Source organism: Helianthus annuus, chromosome 15 (assembly GCF_002127325.2).
Source record: "Helianthus annuus cultivar XRQ/B chromosome 15, HanXRQr2.0-SUNRISE, whole genome shotgun sequence".
Lineage (NCBI taxonomy): Eukaryota > Viridiplantae > Streptophyta > Magnoliopsida > Asterales > Asteraceae > Helianthus > Helianthus annuus.
In genome coordinates, this window is record NC_035447.2 from 5830800 (window position 1) to 5849351 (window position 18552).

At 34.1% G+C, this 18552-nt stretch overlaps 4 protein-coding genes across 5 annotated transcripts; all 4 read right to left on the minus strand.

Annotated features, from left to right (window-relative positions):
• Window positions 1-1071: 1071 nt before the first annotated feature.
• Window positions 1072-6789, minus strand: LOC110913191. The gene is made up of 7 exons (XM_022158036.1): window positions 6585-6789; window positions 5645-5854; window positions 5133-5571; window positions 4116-5032; window positions 2835-4019; window positions 2454-2729; window positions 1072-2372 (listed from the first exon to the last, which is right to left on the minus strand). The coding sequence occupies exons 1-7, from the start codon at window positions 6787-6789 to the stop codon at window positions 1072-1074; spliced, it is 4533 nt and encodes a 1510-aa protein (XP_022013728.1).
• Window positions 6790-7570: 781 nt separating this feature from the next.
• Window positions 7571-8977, minus strand: LOC110913192. Of its 2 annotated transcripts, none has more exons than XM_035984112.1 (5): window positions 8553-8977; window positions 8340-8460; window positions 8093-8272; window positions 7938-7991; window positions 7571-7838 (listed from the first exon to the last, which is right to left on the minus strand). In XM_035984112.1, the coding sequence occupies exons 2-5, from the start codon at window positions 8406-8408 to the stop codon at window positions 7677-7679; spliced, it is 465 nt and encodes a 154-aa protein (XP_035840005.1). In that variant the 5' UTR covers window positions 8409-8460; window positions 8553-8977; the 3' UTR covers window positions 7571-7676. The 2 variants fall into 2 exon arrangements, with proteins under 2 accessions (XP_035840005.1, XP_035840004.1); XM_035984111.1 differs by having other exon boundaries at window positions 7571-7841.
• Window positions 8444-9568, minus strand: LOC118487411. The gene is made up of 6 exons (XM_035984244.1): window positions 9504-9568; window positions 9282-9409; window positions 9113-9184; window positions 8828-8968; window positions 8584-8763; window positions 8444-8460 (listed from the first exon to the last, which is right to left on the minus strand). The coding sequence occupies exons 1-6, from the start codon at window positions 9566-9568 to the stop codon at window positions 8444-8446; spliced, it is 603 nt and encodes a 200-aa protein (XP_035840137.1).
• On the minus strand, window positions 9287-10245 carry LOC118487346. The gene is made up of 2 exons (XM_035984113.1): window positions 10071-10245; window positions 9287-9979 (listed from the first exon to the last, which is right to left on the minus strand). Exons 1-2 carry the CDS (start codon window positions 10197-10199, stop codon window positions 9707-9709), a joined length of 402 nt encoding a protein of 133 aa, XP_035840006.1. The 5' UTR covers window positions 10200-10245; the 3' UTR covers window positions 9287-9706.
• Window positions 10246-18552: the final 8307 nt, after the last annotated feature.

Below are 18552 nucleotides of genomic sequence, written 5' to 3' on the forward strand. Positions count from 1 at the left end.
GTGGTTGTTGTCTGAGAGACGGTTAAAGATTAACAACTTACATGCAAAAGTTCACGGACCGAAACAAAGTTCAAAGGTTGATGTCTGTTATGATTTCACTCCAGAAAATCAAAAGGGTTTAGCTGGTGGATTTATGGGGTCAGGATGGACCACATTTTGCTTCGAGAATGACATTGAGGAAGGTTGCCAGTTGCTTTTTCAATGGATGGGAAGTACCCCAGAAGAGCATTTTAACTTCAATGTTAACATTTTCAACAAAAACGGGGTTGGACTGCAAGTAACGGCTGAACATCAGTGCAGCCGTACCAACCACCATCACAGCAAAAGGCGTCCATCATACAAGAAAAGGTTGAATATCATGTGACAAAGACAAACTACATGGTATTTACATAACAACTTTGCTTTTTATAAATTATTTTCATATAATGTTGTCTTTAACTTTTACTTAAACTAAGGGTCATGAAGAACGAATAATAAAATCAATGATTTACTTTTACAAACTATACCAAAAAAGTTGTTCGAGACAACCAGCTGAATAGGTACGGTTGTGCAGTCTTGTCGTTTGGTCATGTCAGGTTTCTGGTACCCCAACGTGTCAGGACAGATGATAGAAAACCTAGTGATGACACCCATCTGGTAATGGTTACGGAGTGGCAGCATATACTGGATAAAACGGGGATGTCTGTGGACAAAGTATTGAGGTTTGAGATGGTGGAAGAAAAAAGTGTGACAGGTGACAAAGTACACTTTGAAGTATGTTGATGTGTTTTATGAACATGTTTTTAGGATTTTATGCTTTATCTTTTGGTGGTTATGTTGGTTGGACAAATTTCCTTTTCTTAACTTAAACTTTAACAGTCACATCCCGTTACGATGGTATCGTAATTTTGTTTTTGGGATGTATAACATATATAACTAAATTTGGTATATCGATTTTGTTGGACAGTGTTATATATAACTATATATTATGTATAGTATATCCATGGAGAACAATATAAAAATATAAATATTCATGAAAATTAGGAAAAATATGCAAAAGTACAGGAAACATTAAGGAAACATTGTCGTTTGTTACAAATTTTGAAGAACTTCCTTGTAAACAACATTAGTTGTAGTGCAGCTAATGTTGTTGTCTTTATCACATATCAATATCTTCAATCCTTTTTTAGTCTTTACCCTTGAAACGACAACATATAACTGTCCATGAGTAAAAACCAGACGTGGTAAGTACAAACTAACATGTGATAGAGACTGACCTTGACTTTTATTAATAGTCATGGCAAAGCAAAGGGCTAAAGGAAACTGCTTTCTGTTTATCTTGAACGGTATCCTCTTGTCAGAAGGAGTTAATCGCATCCTAGGAATGAACACGTGGTTTCCAATATTGGTACCAGTCATTATCTTAGCTTCGATTAAATTCTTTCCAAGTTTCACAATCTGCAATCGAGTACCGTTGCACAAGCCATTTGGTTGATTGATATTTCGGAGCAACATGACCGGAGCATTCTGTTTGAGTATTAGCTTATGGTTTGGTAAACCAGATAGTTTGAGGCTGTTAAGTACTTCAGGAGACCATAAAGCAGTATTCATTCCCGAGACGTCTTCACACTCTGAAATGCTATCACAACTAAGATAAACGGTTTCAGTTCCTGGAATCATTGACAGCAATTTGTCATTGATTGTATCTACAACTTCATGTGTTGGGCCAAGAATAACTCTATCGCGAAAATAAGAAGGATCAGAAACATTTCTTGAAATATCAGGGTATGTGAATGATATGAGAGAACCAATTGGATCAACTGTGTCTGTAATAAGCAACTCTTCAGGAATATCAATAATGCCATCTCCATCGTTTAGTTCTCCGATTTTACCATCACCGATCTTTAATATCCAATCTGCAAACTCTTTGATTTCATTTTTATCACAGCCTGATCCAACTTGAAATCTCATATTGACATGAAGCTTAAGGACTTGACAATGACTCCAAAGGTGAGAAGAGTTCAGGGAGGCATTCACTATGTCATGTCTGCTTCCTTTAGGAATGACGGGGAGAATTTGCCTGAAGTCACCTCCAAAAACCACAACCATTCCTCCAAATAGCCTGTCTTCGTTAGATGCATCCTTAAAACGAAGAATATCTCGAAGTTTTCTATCTAGAGCCTCAAAACAATGCCTGTGAGTCATTGGCGCTTCATCCGAAATGATAAGTTTGGTCATCCTCAGAAGTTGTGCCAAATCACCGTTAGGTTGAATAGAATAGACTGAATCCTCGTTAACGTTAATAGGAATGATAAATCTGGAGTGAGCGGTTCTACCACCACTTAACAAAAGGGATGCGATTCCAGACGAAGCAACGTTTAATACAATATTACCTTTAGAACGCAAGGCAGAAAATAGAGTTTTCCAAATAAACGTCTTACCAGTACCACCATATCCATAAACAAAAAACATACCTCCACGTTGATGCTCAACAGCTGCGATGACAGTTTCATAAACACACCTTTGCTTACTTGTGAGACTGGAAAGAAGGGTACTGTGCTCATCTTGTAACAAATCTTTGTTATATAAAAGTTCTTGATGGACCAACAGATTGGATGAGCTAATGACGTATCGTTGATCAGGAGAAGGCATGTCGGGAAAATTGGACAACGTGCTGCCATTGTTTCTAAGCAACCATTCTATGTCAGCTAATGCATGATTCTTAATCTCTTCTGGTTGGAGGGTTAATACTGCAAAAAATAAAAATGTCTATTAAAAATGATAGAGAGTATACACGAAAAATGATAAATCCAGTTGAGAAACAGAGAAATATTACAAAAAATATTATTAGTAACCTGGGTTTTTAGTACGATTCCTTTGTGTATGGAGAATGTCATCTGACATATCCTCCCATGTTTGGCACCATACAGATGTTGGTCTGGATAAACTGTTAAACAGCAACAGCATCACAAAAAGCGAACGAACATATCTACCCGATGCCCATGCATTAGCTTCTTTAATACACAAAACATACTCTTTGTCGTCATCCAATAGACCTAAAGCAAAACATGCTTCTTCATAAGAAGGGTACACTTGACCATTGACGGTACGAATATCTTCAAATGAAGTTGGCCCTATAACTTTATTTAGAAGAATCCGGAGATAATAGCATTCTCCTAGAGATGGAGGGACATAATGAATTCTTCCAACAGATCCACGTTTCTGTCTAGCTACCCATCTTCTGTGTTTAGAATTCCAAACATAAAACATTGGAAACTGGACATAGGTCAGTTCCCTTGCCTTTGGATCATTTTTGTTGCGTTCCATCCAACCCAAAAACATGGATGTACCAACAGAAGGCTTGTTTATAACATCACATAAATCGGAATCGTCTTCGTAAGTCACATAGTGTATGTCATATTTAAAAATTCTCCAGGCTGCCTCACATGCAGATATATATCTACAATCATAGAATTGTTCAATCTCGTCAACATTTGGTTGATCATTCTGATCATTAACATTTGCCTCACCTGAGTTGTCATTATTAACAGCAATAGTAACTCTATCAGGACCCTTGTTGATATACTTAAACAAATACTTGATAGCACCAGACTGGTTGCACCATTCCACATTAATATGTGCCTGGTACTTTCTAAGTAGAAAACCATTATAAGGAACAACGTAACCATTGTTTAATGGAATTCCACTTTTAATGACAAAATGTGAAGTATCTCTTCTCCTGTACACCGGGTAGCCTTCATCATTAACAGAAGTATGCTCTGTAAATGGTTTAGGGAACCTTTTAGAACATTTACTGTCAATCATACATGGGCAGCTTGGATTGTCGAGGCCACATGGACCATGAATCATGAATTCTTTCACAAGTTGATACAACTCAGGGTCAACAGCTTTGTCAGGAATCTCAGCACATATTACTCGATCAACAGATTCTGAGGAAGGGAACTTATAAGAAGACTCCAAGAAAAGACATATATGAGCATGAGGAAGGCCACACTTTTGAAATTCGACGGTATAAACAGCTGCAATAGTTTTAAGTCGAATTAGTTGGCATATCTAACATTGTTAAATAATTTGAGGTTAAAAATTAATTCACCTGATTGCAATTCTCCAAATACTTTGTTTTTTTAAATCTTTAATGATATCATCAAGCTTTATTTTGAACAATCGACATAGAAGATCAGGTCTATCTTCGGCGTTAAGGTTCTTTGCTTTTAAACACCGGACAATCTCAGGCCACTTTGGATTACATGTTACTGTTATAAACAAATCCGGATATCCAAATGTTTTACAGAGTGCCATGGCATCCAAGTACTTCTGCATCATATACCTTGAACCACCGGTAAATGCAGACGGTAGTATAACTCTTTGACCGGTCTTTAATGCGTCTGTGTTACCTGAAGCAATGGAAGCTGAGATGTTTTTATAAGAATCATAACGAAGTTTTGTCTGTTGCCTACGAATAAAGAATAATCTTTCAGACTCCACCATAGTGTATGCATCCACCAAGAATTGCTGGAAAAGTCTCCTTGCATTTAGCAATAGTGAAAAAACGACATCCCTATCTTGAATCCTGTAAGCAAAGAATTGTCTCATAGTAACATCAGTTCTAGAACCCTCTACATCGTCTTGCAACATTCCATGTTTTATACCAGTTCGGTAACCATCTTCTACTGTTGGGAAAATAAGAGGATACTGAAGTGGAAGATACGAAGGGTGAAGTTCAGAGATGCGTTTTAAATGGCCGGTTTGAGTCTCCACGATAATGTCCCTTTTATCGAATAATTTGTCGATGTCACCAACTACAATGGCAGCAACTTCAGAAGCAATTGGAAGGTTATGTGTTCTTCCATCGGATTGTCTTCTTCCAATAAGCCTGATATGCACATTCTTTTGACCAGTTTCATTTAAACGATCTCTTGCAATACGATAAGTTTGAACCAGCGGATTGGAATGATCCAAAAGATCCTTAAGATCATTAATTATCTGAGCATCCAAAGTATTTTTATTTTCAACATTTACAGCGGCTCCTAAACTGTCATTATAGAAAGTATGTAATTAGTGCAAAAACAATGAAAAGAATTAATGATTTGAAAAGGAAATGAATATAAATAATATAGGATGAGTTGGGGTACCTAATAGCATTTGATCTATTAGAAACTTCATTCTCTGTGTCGTAAATATATAGCTGACCAAATTTAGGACGGTCACCTTGTGTTGGCATCAAACCACCTAACAGGTGATAATTTTTGCCTTTAATTTTATATATATATGGGCCTCGTCCTCTGTTAATAGTTGAATCAACCTTCCCTAACATTGAAGTGAACGTAAACATCATATTATAAGCCCTGATGTTATTAATGAATTGGACGCTCTTTGGATGTTTATTGCGATATAAGTTGTACAAAAGCCTTGGAGGATCTTCGGTTGGAGGAAGAACCACATTGCCACCACCACAACAAAGGGAATAACTTGTCTTACTACAGTTACGATTTCCACGTCTTCTTTCTTCATCCCACAACAAAGCCCCACAACTATGACATTTGTTTACAGGATCTCCATGATCAAGATAGCCTGTATTAATTAAAGATTACATTATTAATGAATATGAATATGAATATACTAATATAAGTGGCAACTTTCTTACTCTTTGATATGCCAAAAATAGATTGCACTGCAGTTAAACATTCTGTTTCATCGGTATCAAGATCAAATTTAGGTATCTCATTTGTATTAAATCTTCTGGCTGTACATTTGGCTTTTATTGGTGGAGGTAAACAATTATCAAGTAAAGTTGCAGAAGAGCTGGAGCTGGAAAATGGTAATTCATAACATGTTGGTGTGAAAGTAGGTAAACCTACATTAACATAAACAGTTAGAGTGGTAACAAATATCAAATGTTTTCATCTGGTTGACATGTATCTTATTGAAAAGAATAAAAGACTATTGAAGATTAAAAAAATAAAAAAAGTACCGTTTTTAAAGGAATGAGCCGGACTTGTAAACGTAGGTGATAAGGAATACCGTTGGACAGATGATGAAGGAATTAAAGGAGAATGATGTAAGCTAAACTTGGTTGGTAAGGGAGTCGATTCATAAGCGCTACCATTTAAAACAGTAGAACGACATGAAGAAATAGGTGTGGGTGAATAAGGGGGGCTGTTTTGGAAATTTTGTATGCCTGAAACAGATTTTCCTTTATTGATAACATTGGTTTTATCTGTTGCTTCAGTTGCATTATGAACTACAATTGCTGGTTCCTGCAATAATCGTTTATAATTGTGTCTATGAGCAGGTTGACTGCTTTGTAATGCAACGACTGAAACACACGAAGAAAGAGGTTGGGATAAATAGGGTGGACTGTTTTCAGAATTTGGAAGAGGTGTAGCAGATTTTCCTTTATCACCACGATAACTACTATGTATAAATTCATCGGATTTTTTTTTACTCCCAACGGTTCTTCAAGAAACAAACGTTTGTAGTTGTGTTTAGGTACACGTTCAACAGGAACTGCAAAAAGAGAGTGAATGACATATCTTCTAAATAAAACAATAAACTTGGTTATAGAAGATGAACTATAAACTAACCGTTCGTAACATCTGTTGGAGGTGTTCTTGTTAACCGACATGAGTTTACTGCATTAGAATGAGCATGAAGTTCTGATTGCCGACGTGAGTTTACTGCATTAGAATGACCATCAACTTCTGATTGTTGAAACAAACTTGAAGATTTACGTTTAGGAGGAGGTTTGGATGTGCTTTGATGAAACTGATTTCTGGTGTGACTATTCATTTCGAATGCATATAATGAGGATGAAACTAATGATGTACTTAAAACTAAAACATATATGTAATTACTTGGCATAATTATCATTAATTAGAAAACATAATAATTAAGTAGTTACAAAAAAAATAAAACAATGATTAGGTACTTTTTCTTATTAACTTGGAAAAAAGGTTAGATAAAGGTGACACTTAAAGTATAATAATTGTGTCTACATTAATTAGATGAATAGTTACCAATGTTGTCTTTTGGTATTAACTTGAAAAAAAGTTAGCTAAAGGTGAGTGTTAAAGTTTAATAATTATGTCTACATTAATTACATTAACAATTACCAATGACACTTAATTAACATAATTTCTTTTGAACGGATCTTTGTTTAACATAATGATTGTTGGCTATTAATTTTTGTCGGTTTTTAAATAATTATCATAACTTCTGCATGCCTGCATTGAATGATTACTTGAAACACTTGTAGATAAAGTTAACAGAAAACGAAAAGTCATTTAAAACATCAAGATTTATTTTGTAAACATAAAGATTTAAGTTAAGTAGATAAAATGAAGAGGCGTTTAAAATATCAACATTGATGTTGAAAACATCAAGATTTAGGTTAAAGAGAAAAAAAACTGCCATTTTAAATGTGAAGATTTATTTTGTTAACATCATAATTTAGGCTACTTTAAATGATTTAAAAAACTTCAAAAACATGAATAAATACATCAAAATATATAAACAACACAAGCAAAAAGTAACTTAACAGATCAAAATTAAACGAAAAATAGGACCAGAATAATTGTTCGGAACTTGCATATAAAATATACAGAGAAAGTAGCAAAATTAAATTGTTCAACGATTAATACCAAAAAAACAAACATATAATCAGAATAAAATAACGTTCACTTCTCGAGTTTGACATTCAGAAGCCTTCGTTTTGTTGAAGAAGAGTCGCCATTTTCATCTTTTGAAACATCACTTGAACGTTTAGCAGCTTGAGGACTTGTGGCATCATCATTGGCAGCATCAGTTGGTACTTCCGAGTCTTCGGTAAAAGAAAAGGCCTCCTATGCACAAACAAAAAATATCCTAACGCATAATAGTGAAAAAAAATTATTATGAAAAGGATGTTTGAATTTAATAAAGAATTTATAACTTATTACCTTGAAACACGTAAAGGATCCAGATGCGGGTTCAGAATTGACATCTTCCACATCCTGTATTTTAATAACATGACATAAAGTTACATTTATTTAATCTAAAAAAGATAATTAGAAATTTGAATGATAATATTGATTACATTAGAATATAAGTTAACCTGCTCGGCGGCATCATCTTGCAACATGACTTTTATTATTTCATTGTCATCACATAGCTTCAATACAGTATAAACATGATAGTTGGACGTCAGATTGAAAGTTGAAATTTCAATTTTGAAAATGTATCTCTTGCCGACCAACTGTTTAACTTCCCTTGGGCAGACATTTTCCTCTCCATCCTAAGAGTAATAATTGAGTATTATTATTTTTTTATTATATATTAAAAAATAAATTTTACAAACATACCCTAAGCTGTTGATCATGTATATCACGAGCAGACCTCCCAATAACTTTGGAAACATCCTTGTCAAACATAACAAAAGATATAGTGCCAGTTGCATCTTGAACCCTCACACGTATCTTGTATCTAGAATTACAAAAATTATAATAAAACTAATAAATTAAAACATATGATTTTAAATAAATGTTGAAATGAACAAAATATCAGAATAAGGGTACCTAAGGATAGTTGTTGGAGAACGGATTTTACACTTAGGACAGTAAAGTACACCATCATCAGATGCAGCGTCATCTGCATCTATATCATCAAGGCCACCAACATGATCAGAAGCAGGAATCACCTTCTTGCTACACTTGGAACACCCAACATAAAACCATCCAAAATCTTCCTCAACGGACCTTATAGTACCAAGAACAACAAAGACAGATTCTTGCAAATAAAGTATTGTTTAACTTGAAATCTGGAACATAAATACTACAAAAAAATAAACAACGATGACTTACAACGGCGACGTCCCAAATCTCTTCGACAGACTTTCTCTCGTACTTCTTCAGGAATTCTTCATGAGAAGAGTAAACAGTTTGACTGGACAACGAAGCTGGTGTAATCTGTGAAGATCCTTCAACTTGGCCCCCTTCAATGAGCGTAAGAAAACAGTAAACAATCATTGAAAATAATAAGTGGAATGACACTAATTGTAAATAAAACAGTAATTATAAATCTTTAAAAGCTATCTAATGTAAATGGAGATAAAGATTAACTGATCTATTCCTGAAACTTGTAATTTCCTCAATATCATCATTGATAAACAAACGACTACCAAAAAATGCATTTTGAATATTTGGGCTGCCTACAAAAGTAAAGAGAAAACATCTTTAAACTTTCACAGTAATATTTAAGAAGTTAATATATACTATGATAGATGATAAATGATGGTTATAGAGTACCTCTCCAATTCTTAACTTTAGCAAATTGAATTAGAACAATGACAACGACATCACATGAATAACCCTGAATAAAAGTGGAAAATTGTTGTGCAAAACTATCCCAGAAAGTGCAACCAATGGTGTCTCCACTAACAACAGAACAAAAGGATGTAAGAAAACATAAAAGGAAAATAAAACAGATACAAACATAAAAATAAACCTAAAAGGTATGCAAGTTCATACGTAAAGTTAACAATCTCAAAACTTATCCTCTTGCTTTCCTTTCCAAAATGATTAAAAACTTCCATATCGGTAGTAGATACAACATAACCGATAACATCTAAAAAGGCAAAACACAAAGATAACTAACATTAACGCATCAACAATAAAATAAAGGAGCAGGTATATCTAGTTACGTGAAATACAAAAAAAAAACAAAAAAAAAACTAGCCCACTGTCGATTCAACTTCAACCTCACGATTTATAATATGATGTAGGTCAACAAACTGAAAACCATATAAAGGTCCGTCGAAATTCTCACAATGTTTGACATTGGTATGACGGTAGAATATGAGCTTATAGGAATACTTGATTACAGGAAACTTGCCATTCATCTCACCAACACCAAACTTGCTGAGAAACACCACACTACCCTCCTCAAGCTGGTTTTCAAACACACACATCAACACCTTCTTTATGGTGGCCTGAATCTTATCACCCTAATTAAAACAGAAGATAAAAAACATAAAAATAAAATCTTCTATAAACAAATACAAATAAAAACATAAGAATTTGTATTATCCAGAATACCTTTTCGTCCATCAAAATCATGTCAATCTGATACGATTGCTTCCACAAACGCAATACTCGCACCTTCAACTTCCATGTATCTTTCTCGGTAGATATTTGATGAATATAACTGCAGGAATCGTTAGACATTGTTGGATGGTTGCAATGACAAATATAGTAGAGCGGAAATATACGAAAGAGGTAAAACGGAAAAGAGGAATATGAAACCTGATTATGATGTTGAGTATTTAAAGACTATCTTGCATATTGAATGGAGTATCGATTTCTGCATATCAAATTCGAATTTGAATTGGGTAAAATGGCGTGCAAGGAGGAGAAGGGTTTAATTGGGGGAGAAGGGTTGGCCCAATCAAATGCAAGAATTGGTATTAAATAAAAGTAATTACAATCTTAATATTAAATAGAAAATTGTTTTATTGGTTAACTTATGTATGCATGTATGTATGTGGTCATGTATGTGTTTTAGAAAAAAAATGACATTATTTTTTGAAGAATTATTTTAAAATACCTGCCTATGATTGGGGAGGGCTACCTTATGACATCAGCCTTAATTCCCATTTATTAGATAAAATGATATATATATATATATATAGGGGAAGGTTCAAATGAAAACCACTAGTTATTGTGAAAACTCGAAAACTAATTAAAAAAAGCCAAAAAAAAAGATACAAATTTTTTTTTTGCAAACCAAATTTCGCAGGTTTTTTTATATAAAAAAAATTTTCAAAAAAAAAAATTTTTTTTGTGTAGTGCACATGTGTAATACTACACATGTGTATGTGTACTACACATGTGTATTATTACACATGTGCACTACACAAATTTTTTTTTTTTGAAAAGAAATTTTTTTTATATATAAAAACCAGCGATTTTTATTAAAAAAATTGAAAAAAAAATTGTGTGTTTTTTAGGCTTTTTTTAGTTAGTTTTCGAGTTTTTGCGTTAAAAGTGGTTTTCATTTGAACCATCCCCTATATATATATATATATATATATATATATAGGCAAGATTTAGAGAAAACACCCTAAAATGTGAAAACAGTGAGAACGATTCTAATCCGTTGGATCAAACAATGTATGGATTAGATTGGAGCGGTGGCGTTTTCGTAAATAACATCAACATTATTACGTGCACGCGCTTCATTAATGGTAAAAGAGTCTTTTTACTGCTCTAATACAAAACGCCAAACTCATGATCAAAACGCCATTAAAATTCTCGTCTTAACCTACAAGCCATACACATCAGTCCCTTCCAGATGAAACACCATATTTATCTAAAACGTCATTCATACTAAAATACCAGACTTGATGATGAAACGCGTTGCAGCTTTAACATATAGAGGTGAACAAACAGTAACTGAAACTTTATTACTAACATTTATTATAAAAAATTCTCTCCTAAACTACACGCCAAAAACATCATTATATAAACAGCATTACCATCTCTTCCATAGATCATACAAAAAAATGCCATCTTTAACCAAAACACCAAACAAACGCCATATTTACTAAATATCATTCAATTTAAAACGCCAAAAAGTTCAAAAACCACGCATGGCAAGTGTTCTTGGAGATTTAGTTTTGTTCTCAATAAAGTTTCACTCAATGTGTTGGACAAAATTCTTAAGTGAGAATTTTGTCCATCTCATTGAGCAAAATCTTATTGAGTTTTCCTCACCAATTTTTTTTTTTACTAAAAAGTGTTCTTTTTCTTTGGCGTTTATGTATGTGTATGCGATCTTCTATGGTTTGTTATGTACCTTCCAAATCACATGTTATGCACAAAAAAGTGATACATGAAGAAGGCCAATGAAACATAAACGCCATTTTCAAATATTACTTTGAAAAAAAAACGCCATTGAAACAAGCATAAAGAACAAAACGTCTATCGAAAAGTGTTCTTTTTCTTTGGCATTTATGTGTATGTGCCATCTTCTATGGTTTGTTATGTACCTTCCAAATCACATGTTATGTATAACAACCCTCTTAAAACCCCTTAACTTGACCCTAAACGTCTTAAATTATACCTCGTATACGAGAAACGGGCCTACAATACTTTAATATTATTAAAAATCAAATAAAAACCCAAAAATGGGGTTGTCGCAGGCCGCGACCCGGACTCCTCTAGCTATCGCGGGGCGCGAGGCCCAGAGACTTGCCGGACACACATAGGCGCCACGTGTCGACACGTGGCAGGTCTATATTCGCTGACTAACCATAGCTAGATCCTACCCTACGTTCTCGCGGGCCGCGAGAGAGTTAGAGGGGGTTTCGCGGCCCGCGAGCCGCCTCTCGACCAGCCTATAAATAGAGGCTTCAGGCCTCATTTGTTCCTCGTTCAAAATCTGAATTCTCTCTCAAATTCTCTAGGCAATTATAATACTCGGGTATAATACCCTAAAAAGCGAAGCTCTGCCTCGTTGTAAGTATTATAACCCTATTTGTTACCCTACACGATCAATCTAGGGCTCCGTAACGCATGTCAAGGCTCTGCCTGACTCAGTTGTTGGAGTTCTGTCTCGTGTCACACCCGATTGATCTAGGACTCCATAATGCATGTCAAGACTCTGCCTAACTCAGTCATTGGAGTTCTGTCTCGAGTTATATGGTTAATGTGATTTGGGTTATTTTACTAACACGTGTGCATTGTTTAATTTTAATAGATAATAACCAGGAGATTCACCAGGAAGCCTTAGTTATACTTAAGTAAACAATGTGAGTACATCTGCTTTTTGCCATCTTTTTGTAAACCGCTTATGTGAGTCAAAATGTTTTACCAAAACCTTAAATGTTTTAAATAACACTTAACAGTAATTGAGTATTTGTGATTCTACAATTACTGCCGGTATGTTGGGGTTTTGTATACATTACTTGAAACTCGTTACTATTGGAATAGTAGCATGACCACAAGTCAGGATTGACAGTACCAAAGGGGTAATTGGATAGATATAAACAAATGTAATTGTGGATGCTCTCAATACTGTAAAGCGATAAAATTGTTTTGATTAAACTGTGATGCACTCGCCAGTATTTCTTGCTGATAAAATCTTTTTAAAACGCGTTTCAGGTAATTTAATGTGAAGTTAATAGAAGCCAGTCGGAGAGCACCGAAGGCTTGGAAAAGTGGCTATAAAAGTTACCTAAATAAAAAGGAGTTTTGTTTTTCGATAAACTAGGGTTTATCCCTATAAATGTATTGTAATGAAAACTTGGGTTTTATCCCATCTATTTGTTATAAAAAGTTTGGTGTTTTAACTCTGATAAAATATATCCTAACTACGGTCCTGAGGTCTCATTTCCACTGCCAAATTAATAAACACCGATACCACCCACTCTACGTGCCGCGGCCGCACGCCTCCCGGGGCAGGGGTCGGGGGTTGCGACATTATGCACAAAAAAATTATATATGAAGAAGGCCATCGAAAACATAAACGTCATTTCAAATATTACTTTGAAAAAAAAACGCCATTGAAACAAGCGTAAAGAACAAAACGCCATATATGTTGCATATAACGCGACTTATTAAGGGGAACTTGAACAATGACAATCCCACCCCTACATATCGGGTATGTTTTGTGACACTCGGCAAAATACCCGTAATTCCGTACAACCTGAACAACTATTACATTATTTATTTTCGCATATTTGACTTGATTTTATTTAATTAAGTCTTAAAAGTCTAGGGTTATACAAAAATTATATCGTGAAAGGATATCAAGTTCGCTGCATTGCGTAACAATATAAATTATTTCCTAGACAAACTAGTAGAAATGCGAACACACTATTCATGCCAGAACTAGTCGCGGTACAGCCCGACATGGCAAAAAACGAGACATGAAGATATGTCCACTTCAAATATTACATGAAAACATTAGTTAGAAGTAACTTATGATTAATACTTCTAAAAATTTTCTATAAACATTAAATTGTCTGATCCGCAGATTAACTCCCGATTCTGCAGAAGTGTACGACACTTTGCAGAACAATACAACAATTGTCCGAAAAAAATCCAAAAATAAATATTAAAAACAGCACAAAAATCCATCTATAAATCTTATTACTTAAGGCTAGACAACTAGTTCGGTAACTACCCAACAACAAAGCCGATACAGGAACTGTGTCCAAAATAACAACTTTATTAGTTCGGAGAACTAGATTAATAAAATTGGATGATAAAAATACCACATAGATAATTGTGTAAATAAATTTACATAAATAATACAAAATGTCGGTATTCGACCCGGTACAAAACCTGAACCGAGTCTATCAACTGAACAAAGAAACAATAAGTCTAGTGAGCTAGTTGGATGTAAGACCCTTGTTAAGAGGACGAGATTTAATAATAAATTACACGAATTTCATACTAAAATCTGAGTTTACAAAAGTTTTCATGTGTAAAGACCAAACATATTCATGATAAGTACAAAAGCAAGGTTTCAAGTAACACCTACTAGTTAACTACCGACTAGTTTAAAACATTGATTACAATTCATTTACATCAAAACATTGTCTAGTCAAGATTAAGTTAACGCGGAAGCATCCAAAATTTGTGTTCGGTTCTTGTAACATGCTTGATCATCATCCGGAAGGACCCCATTAGTACCTAGAGTCAAAACCACTTAAAAAGTTAGATATGACATATATACAATGCTTATAAACGAGTTCTAGTATTGAACCATCAAAAATAAAATATAATTCAACTTTTCACCCTGTCACGTGTCGCGAAGGGTCCTCGCGTGGCGCGGGCGGCCCCCGCGTGTCGCGCCAGATTTACTTACCCCTGTCGTGTGGCGCGGGGGAACACGTTTTCCAGCAGGTCCAGTTTCTGGACCTGCATTTTCTGCCAGCTCCGGATTTTCACTATATTCAACTTCAAATGGTCATAACTTTGGATCCGTAAGTCCGTTTTAGCCAATTCTTTTTCCTACGTGACCGTAATTTAATTACGGACACGTTTATCAACACGATTTGCATAAAAACATCATTTCAACAACAGTTGTCCTATAATTCATCTCTTGTTTATTCGACCCATTTGTCTACAAGTTCCACAATATGTATTATTATCATTTTAAACTTTAAGCGAATGCACCCGTTTCTACGTTTACCAAATATGAGCTTTTGCTCCCCTCCCGAGGGTTGCTTATGCAATAACTAAGATGCTTAATTCCAAGGATTTAATCATGCTTTTCGGAATCAATTGACAACCCAATGTTCCGAACTATAATCCCTCTACAATGGCTCATGCTTTTACAATGAATTGGCGTGTCCGTTACACGGCCTACGCTTAATATATGACCAATCACAAGTGATGATTATTAGTTTATATGTTTGTAACCCAACTTGTTTGACCCGTTTGGATGCCGAATGGGTGTCACCATTACAAGACACATACAAACTCCATTTCTAGCACATGTTCGACCCGTTTTACTTGTCTAAGGCACTTTGTCACTCTCGTGACTTAAGTATAGATTTTTATATAAGATACATAATCTAATAATTGTGTGGAAAAAGTACCAACAAAGTTTCCATTTTTTTGAAGAATTATGAACATGTCTTCACAATAAAAATGATTTTATGAATTGTATAAAGTATAAATTTTTATTTAAAATTCAAGATTTAGAAATTTTGTTGAAAAGTACTAATAAAGTTTCCATTTTTGGAAAGAGATGAAAATACCACAAATTCATAACATTCTTGTTAAAAGTTTATGATTTAAAAGATCAGTCTTTGATATTTGATTATCACTTGAGTTGAAAAATGATTACAAACATGTTTATAAAACATGGGTGAAGTCCATAGTTTAGGGGAAACTATGGCCAAATTTTATAACAATTAATTGTGATCAAAGTGTAATTAAATAAGGGTTTATTGGATTGAAAGTGATTTAAATTTTTTTATCATAATTAAACAAGTTTTGGGTGAAAAAGTTTAAGTTAAAATTTTTAAAGTTTACTTAAACTAGTAATGGATAAATATATACTTTTAGGATAAAATATATATTTAGATGTGACCAATTATGTGTATATATTTTGTGTAAATATTATGTATTTAGTTCATGTAGGAATAAATACAAAAATATACAATTACATAAAAAGTACAAATATATATATATATATATATATATATATATATATATATATATATACACACACACTTGAAACATGACAAGTATAAAATATATTTGTCCAAACTTGGACATAAACAAACAAATCAGACAATTGGACAAAACGAACAAAACAAATGACACGGACGATATATACAACACGGATGAAACTGACGATGCGGACGAAACGGACGACGCGAACAAAACGATCAAAATAAACACAAACCGTCACACAAAATTTACTAAAAATGTATATGCACTAGAAACTATAAATTATATAAAAATACTTAGCAATTTTTATACAAACTAAATTTTTATGAAAAATACAAGGATTCTTAAAAACATGGATCAAGCCCATTAAGATAAACCTATTTAAATAAATTATATGAACTAGCCCACTTTTATAAATCATTTTGGGCTAGGCCCACTATTACAAACTTACTTGGGCTAAAACCCACTCTTGTAAACCAATTTGGGCTAGACCCACTTTTATAAATAAACTTGGGCTAGGCCCACTTTTTATAAATCAACATGGGCTAGACCCACTTTTTATAAATTAATTTGGGCAAGGCCCATCCTTACATAACCCATTTGGACTAGGCCCACTCTTATAAACCAAATTGCGCTAGGCTCACTTTTATAAAACCATTTTGGGCTAGGCCCGCTCTTACATAATTTATTTGGGCTAGGCCCATTCCTACATAACTTATTTGGGCTAGGCCCATACAAACAAAAGATGAAAAGGGTTTTCATACTTAATTCATAGACTAGGCCCATTCAAATTCAAAGACATAAAATATATATGACGTAAATATATATTAGATACAAACAAAGAAAACAAACAAATACAAGTCTAATAACGAATTCAAGATGAACGACTTGTACGAAAATCAAACATAAACTTAAGTGTCTAACGGAAATAGAACACTTGTAGGTCGAGACTCAAACCGAACATCATATAGAGATTTGCACGGAGCGCAAATCAGTGAGTTCATGTTTTCCTCTTTTATTTAAATGTTTATAGTTTTAAATTTTCGGGGATGTATACATGTTACAATTGGTATGATTATAAAAATGAAAATATTTAGATCACATGCGGATGAGGATTAAACGAAGGGGCCATAAATGTATAAACAAGTACCGAGGAACGAAACTGATAGATCTATTGGGTTTTGGCGAGCCCCACTCTTAACAACAACAATAACAGATCGTTAAGCGTGCTTTTGTGTCTAAAACGAGTGTCTCAGACACAGTATATCGTCAAGGTTTGGCTGCCTCCTATTCGGCATACAAATTAGTGTCCTTGCAAAACATTAATGATCTTACAAGTTTCATTTATACCAATTTAAATCTATCAAATATTTTGAAGAATTATTTGACACAAACTTAATACATGAATTCAACAGCTTTTGTTGACGATTTTCAAAACTAACATGTATTACAGGTAATCAGTGGATGACTTTGGAAAAACATGCCCGTGTTGTTGTTGAGAAGTCCAGCTTTTAGATGTCATCCTGTTTTTAATTATCATATATTGTAAACTTGTGTTAAACTTTAAACAATGTTGTTAAAGTTGTAGTTTATCTTTGAAACAAGTTGTTGGATTGTAAATTATGGTTTTTAAATAAATGTATGGATGAACATCTTATTATGGTTTAAATGTGTTGTTTACTTGATGAATGTAACCATTACCGCTTTGGCCACACCTCGCGACGCTTCCGCAATATCGAAAAATCGGGGTGTGACATGTTTGGCAAAAGAAGCTGGTGGCTGGAAGCTGGTAGCTGTAGCTGTAGCTTTTTAGATATATTTGGTGTTTGGCAGTGTAGCTGGAGCTTTTAATAGAATGTATAAAATGATCAAAATGGACATAACTAAAAATTTAAAAAAGTTTGTGCATTAAAAAAATTATTATCTTTAGAGGTTAAAATAGTCATTTTTTTCTTAAAATCTTGTAGCTCCTTCTAAACGCTACTAGTAGGAGCGTTTAACCAAAAGCTTCAAGCTTCTAACCTAAAAGTTTCAAGCCCATTCAACCAAACAAGGTTTTTTTATTAAGTAGGAGTTTTTCTTAAAAGCTTAAAGCAAGAAGCTCCTAAAAGCTCCATGCCAAACATACCCATCATTTAGCGCGCCTGCCACGTGTTCGACCAGGATCCGTTCTCACCGTTTTCACACTTCAAACCGTTTTCTCCTTATCACGTATATGATCAAGAGAGAAACTAACTTGAGTTGTGAGATTTAGAGAACTTCGACTTCACGTGCGACTTTTGCCCTCATTTCTTGCACACACGTAGATTAACATGTTACAAACATAAGTATAAAAAAAAAATATCAAATTGGCGTTTTCAGCCATTTTCAGCAAATGTAAGGATCTTTT

Bases quoted from the DNA above. Each gene is read 5' to 3' on its own strand.
- LOC110913191 (XM_022158036.1), bottom strand. From the start codon at position 6,789: ATGAATAGTCACACCAGAAATCAGTTTCATCAAAGCACATCCAAACCT. The intron at 5,572-5,644 runs GTAAGAAAGTTG...TAATTAATACAG, and splicing joins TATTTTTGGCATATCAAAGA to GCTATCTTGATCATGGAGAT. The intron at 5,033-5,132 runs GTACCCCAACTC...CTATAATGACAG, and splicing joins AATAGATCAAATGCTATTAG to TTTAGGAGCCGCTGTAAATG.
- LOC110913192 (XM_035984111.1), bottom strand. From the start codon at position 8,408: ATGTTTGACAAGGATGTTTCCAAAGTTATTGGGAGGTCTGCTCGTGAT. The intron at 8,273-8,339 runs GTATGTTTGTAA...TATTACTCTTAG, and splicing joins TACATGATCAACAGCTTAGG to GATGGAGAGGAAAATGTCTG. The intron at 7,842-7,937 runs GTAATAAGTTAT...GTTTGTGCATAG, and splicing joins GATCCTTTACGTGTTTCAAG to GAGGCCTTTTCTTTTACCGA.
- LOC118487411 (XM_035984244.1), bottom strand. From the start codon at position 9,568: ATGGAAGTTTTTAATCATTTTGGAAAGGAAAGCAAGAGGATAAGTTTT. The intron at 9,410-9,503 runs GTATGAACTTGC...TTCTGTTGTTAG, and splicing joins TTTGAGATTGTTAACTTTAC to TGGAGACACCATTGGTTGCA. The intron at 8,969-9,112 runs GTTTCAGGAATA...CGCTCATTGAAG, and splicing joins TGATATTGAGGAAATTACAA to GGGGCCAAGTTGAAGGATCT.
- LOC118487346 (XM_035984113.1), bottom strand. From the start codon at position 10,199: ATGTCTAACGATTCCTGCAGTTATATTCATCAAATATCTACCGAGAAA. The intron at 9,980-10,070 runs GTATTCTGGATA...TGTTTTAATTAG, and splicing joins TGATTTTGATGGACGAAAAG to GGTGATAAGATTCAGGCCAC.